The 14,263-nt window shown below is 40.3% G+C and overlaps 1 protein-coding gene across 1 annotated transcript in view; it reads right to left on the minus strand.

Moving 5' to 3' along the window:
- The window catches only part of EYA2 (EYA transcriptional coactivator and phosphatase 2), a 48,514-nt gene that overhangs the window by 32,882 nt on the left and 1,369 nt on the right, over positions 1 to 14,263 (minus strand). The window contains exons 2-4 of the mRNA XM_010023762.1: positions 12,326 to 12,374; positions 11,565 to 11,707; positions 8,634 to 8,750 (exon numbers count right to left, since the gene is read on the minus strand). Coding sequence (XP_010022064.1) covers positions 8,634 to 8,750; positions 11,565 to 11,707; positions 12,326 to 12,374 — 309 coding nt within the window. The remainder of the gene's footprint in view (positions 1 to 8,633; positions 8,751 to 11,564; positions 11,708 to 12,325; positions 12,375 to 14,263) is intronic.

Raw genomic sequence — 14,263 nt, forward strand, 5'->3', positions numbered from 1 at the left:
CTGAACCTAGGTGAGTTTCAAGGTCCCTTCCAACCCAAACCAGTCTGGGATTCTGTGATTTCCATAATAAAAGTAATTCTGCCAAGTGCAATTTCATTTTCACATCAGTAAATTTTACACTCAAACGCTATACAGTCATGAACAGACCCTACATACTGGCATTATCAATTTAGCCCTATCCCCATGTAACCATTTCTTTCAAGTGCTTTCCCAGGTGAGAGCACTTCTTGTAATATTCAGAGATAGACTGAAATGATATTAGAAAGCAGTGCTCATGTAAAATGAGGCACTCCTAGGAAGCCCCTTGGTAAGCAACGTACACGAATGCCTGGCCCCCTCCCATTTCTGAATGGATACTGCCCATTTCCACAGGACTTTTGCTTTCATATATATTGGCTTTTTTCCCTGACCTCTGAGGACAACACACTATCTCTAACTACAGCTGATTTTACATTTGCAATACTGTAGATGTGCGAGCAAGCAATTTGTTTCTACCTATCTTGGTAGCTCAATGACAAGTAATTACATTCAAACTCCTACTTGCAAATGAGAAACAAGCCTAGGATCTCTCTCCCTTTGGATCTTCTCCATCTGGAATATGGTTCACATCTGTGTTCAATCAAACCAGTTGCTAAATGTCACAATGCCCTCATTCACAGGTAGCTTAAAGAACATTTAGCTGGTAATAAAACAATCTGGACTCTAGAGTAGAATAGCTCCTCAGATGTATGGTACTGTAAAAGTTCCTGTAAAGTATGTATATCACAAACACACTTGCATGAAAAGACACCGCATAAAAGGCGTGCATATGCTGCACATATTCAGTGCCATGACTTTTCCTTGATAAGTAGATGTGGCCCTTCTCTGTACGGATGTCCAAGGGCAACGTGTATAGAGAAACTCTTTGTGAGCTGATTGATGGTATATTCCTGTTCTCACAGATGGATTTCATTTGCTATTTTTCCCTCATTCCCTTTTTAATTCAAGTATTTTAAAAATCTATGCCACAGTCAATGATAATTTCAATGCTGTGTGATCTGGACTATGCTCCTGCAAAAACTTTCATGCCAGCTTTTCCTTCTTAGTTTCTCCCTCTCTGTCTTTCAGTCACTGCAATAACAGGCTGCATTTCTTCCCCTCCTTCCCAGCTAAGAGGATATAAAAAGAATAAGGATATATTCATGTTTATTTTCAGTATCTTCAGAAGTAAGCTCTGGCATTGCTAAAAAAAGTTTTTAGTATGACCTAAGGATATTGGTTTTAGTTTTATAATTTTTAGTGTGACATAAGGATATTGGTGTCCTAGGGAGTTGTGATTACAGAGATGGGATGGGCTGCTGGTATAGTTCAGCTCAATACCAGAGCAAACTTTGAAAATCCGGTTTGTGTCCTTGAATTTCACAGGTTGAGGGGCCCTGACATCAGGGAGGAGTTCTCCAAGTCTCCTGTACTGCTCAAAAGAGAGTAAGTTACTATATTTAGAAGAACAGATGGTTTGAGCATCCAGTATTCAACAAAATACTCAACAATCAGAGGAGGAGATAGCCAGGTTCAACACAGGTGGACAGCAGGGCATTCATCACAGCTCACAATTGCCAGCAGCAATTGTGAGTCCATGAACACTCAAAAGATGGAACACTGGACTGAGATGAGGATGTTCAGAGGGTGGCTACCATGAGCACTTCTGAATACTCCCGACATAGAACAATGAAGCTTAGATCCAAGCATTTCCTCTAACTTGTAGATGAATCACATTCACAGTGGTTCTAGGGAAGAGTTCTCTCAAAGGATTATTTGATCACTTAGCACTAACAAAATAAATGCCTACAGGGTTCAGCTGAACTGCATGGTATTTTACCAGCTTGCATATAATGGCTTGTGTATTCTTACATCAGCAAGCTATTTTCCTACAGAAAACAATGTTGACTGTGAGTGACGCAAGGAAAGGCCTTAGTTTAACTCCCAGAAGAGTGTGCATTACTCTATGCTATGAAGAACATCTGGCTGAAGACTTGCATGGTTGTTCAGAAAGGTTCTTTCCAGTGCTTTAGTTCTCTGACAAGCTAATGTTTCCTGCAGTAAATACTGCCTTCTCCAAGCTGCTACTTTTTTAGTGAGAGGTTAAGCACTCATCAGAATTACCTCCCACCAGCTATACTCCAGTGCCTTGTAAGGTTCCAAATCCTACAACATCTGCCTGCATTTATTGGGCAAAAAACCTCATAAAATGTTGCATGGCTGTCAGCTGTGGAGGTATTTCAAGACTATCTGACCTGTGAAAGGAGAAGAAAAACTCAACCCATATGTACTCTGCAGCGTATTGCTCAACTGTTTGCCATTAGGCATAATGAGCCCTTCCCCAAAACCAGTCTTGTATTTCTGTCTGGAAGGGCTCAGACACTACAGAGAAGAGCACACTCTGTTAACCTAGATGAAAAGTATGCTTCTACAATGTTACAGCACTTGACATCAGCAGTGTCTATTAAAGGACATTGCTCCTACAAGCATATGCAAACCTCCTGCAGTTAATACTCTCAGATATGCAGCCCATTTAAAACATGTCCACTGGTCTCCCACTACAACCCCATTGAGACCTGCTGGCCTGACCAGGTGTTTGGGGGCTCTGTGATATAAAACACATTTCATGGCACAGTTTTTCTGAGTCCAAGCTCTTCCCCTGCTGCCTGCTTCTGGGAGTACTCAACCCACAGAGCCTCAAAGAGCGTTAATAAGTGATGACCGGAGCAGCTTTAAGGGCCTGGCTTTTACCATCCTTTTGAGCCTGCTCACCTGTACAGCTCAATCCAGCTCAGCAATGGTGTTGAAAGTGCTGGGATGGTTTATATTTACTCTCAGGATTTGAACCATGAGAAAGCAATTAAATTGTATTATACTTTTGAGAAAGTGTTCCTTTTAACCACTACTACGAAATGATGCTGCAGCTATAGAAAGAAATCACACTGGATTCTCTTGAACAACCGATCACAAGGAAATGTTTTGGGCCAAAATGTGAACATCTTTACAACAACGATGTAGACTGTATCTGTGCAATCCCTTGTTGAAAAAAACAGCCAGCAAACCTGACTTTATTTGGGTGACTCCACAGACACCAAAGATTAAAGGTTCCTCCAGCTGCAGTTTCATCCTGAACACAATCCTCCACCGACAGATCACAAGACATGATAAAGGAAAGCTGGATTTGTCACCTCCTGTGCCATTTAGTGGCTACAGAGTTCCAGTTCCCAGGTCAGCATTAAAATCTAAGTAGCCCTATAACATTTGCTGTCATGCAACTGGGGATAAAAATATGGCCTATGAGCACAGCTACGTGTTTAGCAATTCCCTTCCCCTTGAGCAAGGTGAACCTCTAAATACCCTGATGAGCCTGAACAGAGCAGAAGTTACAGATCATTTGTCAGGCCATTTCTCTATTACAAACACACATTTGCTCTCCTAGCTTCAGGACCATCCACCCTGGTGTCTACTCCTTCCACTAGCATATCCTCTTCCCAAGTCCCCTCCCAGTGTTTAATAATAACCAAGGGATGAGTTCTGAATGGAACCTCAAAAAAGCAGTAAATGGCAGAAGTTAGAGCAGGGTTTTCTCCTTGGGTTGCAGTAGCACTGATCCTTGCAGCATACAGTGCATCACTGTCAACACCTTTGCCTCCCTCCTTGACTTCCTCCTCCTGTAAGATAGCTCATTCTAAAACAAAGTAAATGTAGCATGGTCAGCCCCTGGTGTTTAAAAAAATCTTTCAAAGGGAGACTGGCTGTTGTTCTTATGAACCTTGTATTTACACTGTAAAAAGTGAGGTCTGACCCCTCCTGAAGAGAGGCCTTACTCGCCACAAAGTGGAGCACAGCTTTACTGCCACACTTTTAAACTGCAACTAATGCAAACCAGCTGCAAAGCAGAAGCTTTAGAAAGAAACTACCCATTTTCTAGTGAGATTTTAATTTTATGAATCTAAGGCATCTGAGCGACAGTTTGCTGAGGACATGCTCTCATTCTCCTTTATATTCAGGCACTTCAAATGGATTCACTATCTGCATGCTGAAGTGTGATTCACATTTCTCAAGTGTAGATTGAAATCTCCCCTTCTCACACGTTTCATCACTAGGTTCTTAAAGAATTAAGCTTAAAATCAAACATGCCACTTCCTTTGCAAAATTCATGCATGCAGACCTAACCATTCATGATAAATAGATATTTATGGCCTCCTATTAACTATGTAACACACAAACTGGCACACAATTGCCATCAAAATTCAGACCTCACTTGGAAAAAATAGTTGTCCAGATTATCCAGGTATTAACAAGAACCAAAATGTTTCCAGCATAAGAAAACATTTCAATTGATTAAATATTCAGATTTTACTTGGTCTCAGGCCAGGAGAACAATTCATTAGCAATTTATTCCACAAACATAAGCAACATATATAATTAGCCCGCTTCAAATGAGCGTTGTACAAAACAAATGCTTCTTTCTGTTCATTCATTATTTGACAGCTGATCAGAATGGACTCTACAAAGAAAACAAATGCTCAGCAGTAGCAAAGAATTTCACTGCGTAGGTCTTTGGCCCTAAATTTCTGTCTGTACCGAACTCAATACTGCTTTGCAATTCCTTGGCAAAGGGAAGTTATCACAGTTACATAACTGAATTTTCCTTTGTAATGTAAAAAGTATTTTGTGGGTAGATAGATTTGGATATTAAAAAAAAAAATAATACATAAAAGTGGTCAAATCTTTCCCTGCCCAACGACAGTATCCACAGTGGTCTTTGGCTACAACTTTAACTGTTGTGCAACTTCATAATTTCATACCAGCTGTCATTTTAGCAATAACTGAAGAGCAAGGCATTGTCTAGGAATTAATGACAAGCTGAGAAAAGATGGCCTGATGTGCAAGAAAGGGGTAACACATGCTCCTGCAACCACAGGAAATGCTCTATAAGCTGGCCGCTCTATTGCTCTCTGCATAGCTCATGGTTTTCTAAGTTAGCTAACATGCTGGCACAGTTTTCTCTTTGTATTTTACATAGCTCACTAAATGTTAAGTTTCTTGTATTCCAAAGATTTCTCCTCCACCCTCAGCAACAACAGTATCCTTAACTACCATATTTCAGTCTATTTGAATGTTGCTCTGACAATATACTATCATATCCACTGTTACATGGCAATTAAAATCATTAATTCAATCTACCATTGTGATATAGGGTTTTTTATGAGCTACAGAACTCACCAGTCTCATCTTTTGTATTTATATGTGCGTGTGACATATTGCACTAGACATTTGGCTTGTAAACCCTTCCAGGTTTTATTTATTTTCATGCTAGGGAAGCATGAAAATAGATTTCCCCTTCTGGCTGACTGTAAAATATTGGGTTTTTGTTTACCACTTAATGACCAAAAGAATGTTCTAATCCTCGTTCTAGCTTTTTAGTGGATTCTGTTCTTGCTCAAGAACCAGGGTACAGTTGATAACTGGAGTTAAAGATGAAAAAGCTAAATGCTACCACATCACACCTGCATCATCTGTGTTTGTATTGAAAACGAACTGAGAGCAGAATTTGTTTGCTCAAGTACCATGTTACCGACACCAGCTACCAGGGAGGGGAGGCTGCAGCCTGACACATGTATCCCAGCCAGAGTTAGTGTTGGTACCAAAGAAACAAAAGGAAACAAACTACGCTGGCACTTACTGAAGGAGAACATCTGTCCCAGACCCCGTGAAACTAAGTATTTGTCACCCAAGACATCATTTATCCCTTGGTGAACAGTGTAACACACCTACGATGGGTGGCTATTTGCCAGTGGGACCGTCTAACTCAGTTATGAGGAGGAATCACACAGGCTGCACAACCTGCTCAGGACTCAGAGTCAGAGTCTGGCCACTTGCCCACTTGCAGATGACTTCACTAAGTTGCTCTGGGAGCTGGTTCTCAATGGAGGCAAACAAGTCCGAAGTTATTTCACTTATATAATTGAGCTATTATCATCTTACAATACTTGCAGAGATTAGCTTAAGAAAATAATTTTTTTCCTCATACTTCAAAATACAAAACTGAGCAGTACACACTCCTGGAGGGAGATGCCTTTCCTTGCTGATCCTCTGCACATCACCCTCCTCAAGATGTCTTTCAGCATGATGCAATAAACATTTTGTCCTTGAAGTGAGGGATAAGAGCTTGACTCTTAAAGTCCCCTGAAATTTGATTTTATAAAAATATGTAAATAAAAATTGTCCTTTTCAGCTGCTTTAGCCCATCACCCAGAGACCCTGCCTGGACCAGCAATGAGGTGACCTAAAGGATTGATGTGAACTTGGCAAAAGTCTCAACGGCCCTGGAGCTGGGTGGCACAGAGAGCTGCTTGCTTGTATTAGGGAGACAAGAGTGATTGCCTCCCCACCCCCAGGTGCTGTGGCGTGGGAAAGCACTGAGCACACATTCCTCGGTAGCACTCAACGCAGGAAGGCTCCTGGCTTCTCACTCAAACCTTTCACTAGCACTCAGCAAGATAAATAAACCGTACTGTCAGGGAGCTTCAGACTGCTCCTCTCATGAGCAAGAAGGGTGGAAATATTTGTTTACAACAGGAAGGCACATTTACTCCTGCTCCCTTTGCCTTGGAGTAAGCACCTGCCACTTGCAGAAAGTTTTTCTCTGTTTTATTTTGCATTAAAGGCTTAGTGACTGGCTGAAATGATCTCCCTGGCACAAAAATCTGAAAAGAAGTGAGATTTCACCTAATACCATAGCATTGCCCTAGGGAACATTATCTGCAAGCACTTGGGCACATTCATGCTCACACACATACGTAATGAAGTTCCTCCCAGCCTGTTTTGGTATAACACATGATTGTGTCACTATTGTTTGCAAATGTAACATTTTCAAGTGCACAGAATTTGTTTGTTTAAACCTCTTGACTGAACGAAGGGGCCATTTTAAAAACTTCAACCCCAAGTCAGTCAAGAATTTGCCTTCTTAAACAGCTCAGAGTCTTCTAAGCTAACACAAAGCACATGTTCTAGGGAAACAGAAAACAACAGAAACTCAGACGGGAATACACCACTCTTTCAAGGCAGTGAAAGAAAATGCCAGTACTTTGTCAATAGTGGTGTAGTAGACAAGTTCAAGAAGCAAAATAGAAGCCAAAACTGAACTCCTGCTAGGAGTTCAGTCCTATTCCTGTTAGGAGTAGGACAGGTGAAGTTTCTAGGAGTCAAGGTGATAAAAAAAAAAACAAACCCAAAACAACCATAGAGTAGATTTTTGAGATTTGTTTTTTGGTGCGACGTTCAACCCACATGTCTCCAGCATGTTCCACGAGGCATTCAAGGTGGTTTTAAACTCAAATTACACAGAGAACTCAGATTACATCCAAATTTTAGTGCTCCTCTTCCAATTCATGCTACTGACTCAGCAAGTCCCAGGAATATAAATAAATATATAAATAAAAATCAACATAATTCACAAAGATCAGGAAGAGTGCACATACTGGAGGAAAAAGCACAAGGAATACCAGCCAAATAAATGAAAATGTGCCATATGCAGTTCAGGTTTCTGTCTAACAGCACTAAAATGCTCAAAGAAATCAAATACCATGCTAGAAATCAGTTAAAAGGAAACACAAATGAAATTCCACCATTTTCATTTACTTTACACTTCTTGGCAATTCAGATTTAAACCCTTTCATGATTTCTTGAGCCGGCAAGTCAACATTCCATCTCCTGAGAGTTGGTGTTTCAAACAGCTTCTCAAATGGAATGACCAGAGAACAACTGATAAGTTTTATTTTCAGAAATAAAAGTCTATTTTGGCCTTCCTGGTTGTACAACAAAACCAAGTGTTATAAAGCTACAAGTACACTCTCCTAGAAGCCTTAAGGGAATTCAACTGATTATTTTATAATCAATTATTATTCTGACAAAAACAAAACAGTTATTCTAGACTTACTAAATCCTAGCTCAGTAACCTTGAGGAAAAAAAAGCTGCTCTCAGCTCTGCTCTTCTGAACCTTACTTCAGTAGTCTGCAGGTTATTAATGATATGGGTACTTTGGGAATCAAACCAAGCAGATGTATCTTTGCAGGTATCAGTTATGTCGTAGCAGTAAAAAAAATGTCTTTTAGTATCAAGGTATCAGCTTTCTAAAACAAAAAAAATAGTGGAGAGAATACACAGCAGTTTAACCACAGAGCAGTGTGTTCAGGACAGTGTAAGGCAGAAGTGTAACACTAACGGTACTGTTTGCATTAAATGTAAAACCACCTTTGTTTTGTTTATTCAGAAGCTAGGAATTCACACTAACACAACAATCCCAGGCATGCAGTCACAAATTAATTAAAAAACCCCAAAACACTGTTTCTGCAGAAAGGCAATGCTTCTATTGATCATCTGTGAAATTTTGCTAGGGTATACTAATGCTAAATCCAGCACCCCAGCCAATAACAAATGCTTTGATGAGCAAAACAGATCTATGAAGACTTACCTCCTTCCCTATCCTCATGCATATAACCTAAGCTTTTCTTTGTAATTGCAAAAGAAGAATTGGTCTCATGTGGGGGTACAGGATTCTCACCTTTCTTACAAGGCATCAGCCTGCAAGGCACCAAGCTGTACTCACCATGCATCTGGTACGTGTACGGTGCTTGTCCGGCCGTTGGGGTACCGAAGCTGGATCCATAGCTAAGGAACCCACTCTGTCCTGGGGAATGGCTCAGGCTGTCCTCCGTTTTAATGCCTTTGGGGCATATAGTAAGAACCAAGAGCAGAGCGTGAGTGTTTCTCACACAAAGGTGTAAAGAAGAAAGTTTAGGAATTTTTTTTTCAGCTACATTTTAACCTAATAAACTCCTTTTTCCTACACTTTCCTTTTTTAATTACCTGCATTACCCAAGCAGGTCTCTTCAGTAAGTCACGTAGAGTCATCACAAATAATATTTGAGTCACTACATTCTGTATCCATACCCAAATGAACTTTTTCTAAGATGGGTAAACAACCATGAATAATACTGTTTTCAAAACCAATTTCTGAACAAATAGTTTTGTTTTACAATTAAACAAACTCATTGACTCATGAGCTTTCTGAACAACTACCAGATGCAAGCAATGATTAACAAAGCAAAAGGACCTTCAGCAAAATAACCTCAAGACTTCTATTCTCAACAGAGTTATCTTTTACTTGCATTGTATTTTCAGCTTTGATAGTAAAATATTTATTGGCAAGTTATAGAGGAGGGTTATCATCTATTCAGCTAGATACAATAAACAGTTCAGGAACAATAGGTAAGGCTTGAAGGCACAAAAATCTTTTCATTACTAAAATCAGGCAATTAAACTAACAATTTACAGGGGGAACAGCAATAGCTGAATTAAACATTGCAAGATGAAACCTTTGCTGGTAGTGAGAGGGGTTGATATTTTATTCTGAGATGCTGCTGAGATTGTACAGCTGTATTATTAAAATAAACAGCTGAAAGGTGTGTTTTATTATGAACCCTTTGGGTCGGGCGTGATCCTTCCCTCCCCTACGTGCCTATTTGCACAAAACAAAAAATGGCCACTGGGCACATCCCGAGTACTGGGACTAAACAAAGACCCTGTTGATGCCCTGGCCTTGGATCTACACACTTCCCAGGCTGCTGTCATCTTTCAGCACTTGCAGGCAAACTTGTCAAAAGACAAGTGGAATTCATGTGCCTTTCACCAAAGATTCTGTTTTCTAGCTTAATGATTCTTAAAAGCAAAGAATGCATTTGCACAGGTTGGGAATAAGCTCTCCCTCTTCAGGTGCAAATAAGTGCAATGCAGTTTGAGTACAAGTTAGCAACAAGATGACAATGCTGCATTGTGAAATGCAGGAATTTTATTTGGATAGTGAATGAACATGTGATGGTGCAAGCGTTCAACTCCATTACTGCTGGGGAAGGGAAGGTATTTGCAAGCGTGTGCAGAGTAGCTGCTTTTCATAACATCCCATGCTTTTCAATGACATCAGCACTCTGCTTGTGAGCATTCAACCTACCCCAGCTACAATTAATCTTCAGCAAATGGGTCTTTCTGGAAGTCTAAAAATTGTTGTCAGACATCAAAATAACTTAGCACCAAATTAATTTCCACACAATGTTCTGTTTTGTCTAGAAACTGGCGGAGTTTTATTTTTGTGCCTAAAAACAATACTGCTTCATTGTTCTTGGTTGTCAGCCAGGTGGAGTTTTTCATATGCTGTGCTGAGTATCTTAGACAGGGTATATGGGCTGGGGGAGGGAAATCACTGCTCAAGGATGCTAAGAGGTCATCCGCAGGATTTATAAGCAGCATATGGGCCTGACACATGTATGCCCTAAAGACTCCAGGCAGTAGCAAATGGATCTACTTTCACCTGCTCTAACAGGACAACTGTTCAGAGTTTGCCTTGGAAATCAGCCAGCTGATGCAAACACATAAGTAGCTCCAGGAAAGGGTCTCAAAACATTCCTCTCATCATCCTGGTAGAGCTTCAGCTCTGTCAAGCCCATTTCCCTGGCTTCCAGAGCATTGCATTGAATTTCCTTTCAGTAAAAGCCTTGTCAATGGTGTATAAAAGCTTCTTGTTGGGAAGAGATATTGTATTTGCCAAGCAAACAAAAGGTGTTTAACTGCACAACAGGAGTGGAAACAGAACTATGGAGCCATTTTAATGCTGCAAGACTCAACGCTCACAGGATGAGCTCGAAGCTTTCTGTTAAAGAGCTGTACCCAAGCAGGAGCAGTGTCTCTTTGGTCTTTAGGAGTGGTAAGAACTTCCCAGCTTCCTCAAGGACTTGGTATTTCCATGCAGAGCTTGAGGACACTCTAACCACTTGGTTTACCAGGCATTCCATTGTCAGGAGTGCTGGTTTAATTAGGCCCCTGCCTGAATCCCCCCAGCTGCTCCTGCCCAGCACTGTCTCCTCACAGCTGCTGGCAAGGCTCTGTGCAGGCAAGCAGGGAACAAAACTGACCAGGGTTAGGAATGGTTACTGCACCTACAGCTAACAAGCAGCCATTCAAATAGGAACCATCTTCCACAATTGAAGTACTCCATACCATTTCACCCATGCCTTGTTCTGCTCTGTGTCTTGGCTCTTCCATAATAATACACAAAAAGTTGCTCTTAAAGTAGCTTCTATCATTGAAACTCATGGAAGAATAAGGGAAGGTAAAGTGTAGTTTACCTAAATATCACATTTACTGCAAGACACTTTGTCTTGGCAGTGAGTCATGGGAACGCTCCCAAGCTACTACTCCTAAATGGTACATCCTACTGAACCTGACTTTCTCTTGCTGTCTCATATCCTACTACTGACTGGTCCAAACTTACCTAGTTTGTAAGGTCAAAAGCCAAGATATCAAGAGCTGATAGCTGGTTCAAAATAATCCTAAAATTTTAACCAAGTCAGATTTTCTTCTATAAGCCTGAGAACACTGCCAAGATAGAAATGACCTTTCATTCTAAAGCTTAAGACTTCAAATATATTTTTGTAAGAGCAAGAGGTCAATGTCCTCAAACGTAACATGACATCAGAGTACTCACTGTAGGAGGGTAGGCCATAGGGCTGCCCTGGAGGCGGATAGGCAGTGTAGGCTGCAGCCTGCTGGATTCCTGTGCTGTACTGAGTCTGTCCGTACGTTGCCATTGTTGGGAAAGATGGGACTGTCACTAAATGGGGATAATGTCTATTCAGAACAAGAAAACAGAAAGTCTAAGGCAATAGTTACTTTACATGATCTTCTAGAGCACATGTAGAACACTTCTAGACATTTGATAAATTAACATCTGAAGTATAACAGTGAATATTTTGGGAACTCAGAACTGGCTAGACTGGGGCAAAAGTTAGTTTCAGTATAGAGCTCCTGATATGAGCTATTAGATTAACCTGGCTAAATGCATGCAGACTTTAAGATGGTGCAAAATATGTGCAAGTAAAAACAACATAAGTAAAATCAAGACTCTAATTTTTCATATTGAGTTTGCCAAACTCAAAATTTTGAGTCTGTCAGTGAGTGTCTGACATTTCAACATCTTCCTCTGTGGTCACTCAAACACAAGGATATTTAAACTGATAAGGTCTGGATTCCCAGGGGTACAGAAGTACCCCTCCACAGTACCTCAAACCTTCTTTCACTCCGTATCTAACAAGATTAAGCAGCAGTTACTTCACTGGGCCAGAGACGTGCAGGGGAACAGGTGGATGGGCTTAAGGCAAATGCTTTTTAAGGTGACAGAAGTCTGCACAAAATGGCTGTTCATCACAACACAGTTTTTAAGTTAGAGCACTTGGCATGAGCACTCACTTTGTCGAGTACAGATGGAGAGGACACTGCGGTGCTGCTTTGCTGCTGCCTGGAAAACAAAATTAAAGGGTCTTAGTTTTTCCTCATGTTCTGTTCTATGGCCAAGCCGACACCGCTGTTTTTACCACTGCTGGTTTGAGAAAAATATACAGGAATTAGAAGACTTTGGTCTAGTGAATCTCCACGAACTGAAGTAGGTAAGAAAGTTATTCTCCACTTAACTGCAAATATTCTCCACAAACAGCAAATTTAGTTTTTAACTGAGGGTGATACTGATTGATTGAGCTACCAGTTTCTTCTCATGGGACTGATATCAATTATGAAGCTGGGCTTTGGTGGGATGACTCATATGCTAACAGCTACAAAAGCAACTGTTATGATTACTGAAATGATTTAAGCTCACTGCACTTTTTGCCCTTTTCGGGTTTTTTGTACTCTCCTAGACCATGACTCACTTTCTTTAAGGTTATTAAAACACAACAGATCAAAATAAATATTAAAAATACAACATTGTAATTCTCTTTACTCTACAACCTACCTTCTTAACCTGCCAGCAATCAAAATACTGAACAGGTAGGAAATGTATCACACTGGTTATACATGCAGGATGCTTTCCAATGTACCTAACAGTTGTGTCCAGCAACACTAATGAATAAAAATGTGTGCCACCATTTTTATTTAGAGATCAATTTAGGTTTAATTGACTAAAATAAAAAATATCTAAATTCAAACCTACAAGCACTTCCCTTTGCCATACCCCACTCTTTGCACCCTTCTCCACAACAAATTCAAGCCTCCTGCCTTTTCTGATCCCACCTCTGCTAAGCTGAGCCCCAGTTCTACCAGAGCTCTTCCTTTGGCTGTGTACATCCCAAAACACCACAGAAGGGCAATATATATCACAGCTATGATCCTCTTCTGTCCTCTTCCGGGGTCCTCTGCAGACACTTACCTGATCTGTGCACTGATTCCTTTGTAAAGGACAGCTCAGGTAGGACAGTGTGCCAGGGGAGGGACAGTGAAACCTGCACAACCCTTATCACTAACAGAATCACCTTAATCACTGATAGAAACACAACCATAAGGACTCCTTCCTCACACTCTTACAACCCTGAAACACCTTGGAAAAGTAAACCCCACCAACAGCCTTGCCTTAGTTCCTCTACCCATGCACTGTGGGTAACAGTCACCTATTTCCCAAGCAAGGGGCAGAGAGGCTTAGTTCAAGAAAAGATAAAAAAAATTGTACAGAAAAAGACTGTTTTTAAATCCAAAGCTGCACTTACCTGACGCACCTTCAAACTCACTATGAAAAATTCTCTTTGACTTACCTGAAAGAGAACAGTTTTGGAAAATTAGATTTTTAGATTGAGAAAACAAAACCTACATCATTCTGTTACTGATCCTCATTACCAAACAGAAATACAATGAAAACATCTACTTTTTCAGTTTTCATTCAATTCATGCCTTTTACATTTGAAAGACGGCAGAAAAGACAGTTTGAGCATCAGCTTCACTTCTTTTCTATTTAAAAACTATCACATCTTCAAATTTTTTATTTTTGAAAGAGTAAATACGTTTGCCAAGACTGCCAAGTGGGAATTTACTGCATGTAATATGCAACATGCTACTGTCATTGACATAAAAAGGCAAGCTGAACTGACACGTGCTTCTACCCAAAAGTGTAGGACTACAGGCAAAATGTGCACTTGAAAGTTATATTGACATAATTGCATATCTCATGATAAGCACCCATGAAAAGAGCAGGCCACACATCTACATAAATAAGTGTTGCTACTAGACTTAGTAAAATAAAAATTATATCTGTAATAAAGAGCATACACTTGTGTGCATTTATTGCATTAAAAGCTCTGTCAGTTCAAGACTTGACAAACACACAAGTATTTTCCTGTTCTTCAAATTAACAAGAAGGGAAAG

Source organism: Nestor notabilis, unplaced genomic scaffold (assembly GCF_000696875.1).
Source record: "Nestor notabilis isolate BGI_N333 unplaced genomic scaffold, ASM69687v1 scaffold17490, whole genome shotgun sequence".
Lineage (NCBI taxonomy): Eukaryota > Metazoa > Chordata > Aves > Psittaciformes > Psittacidae > Nestor > Nestor notabilis.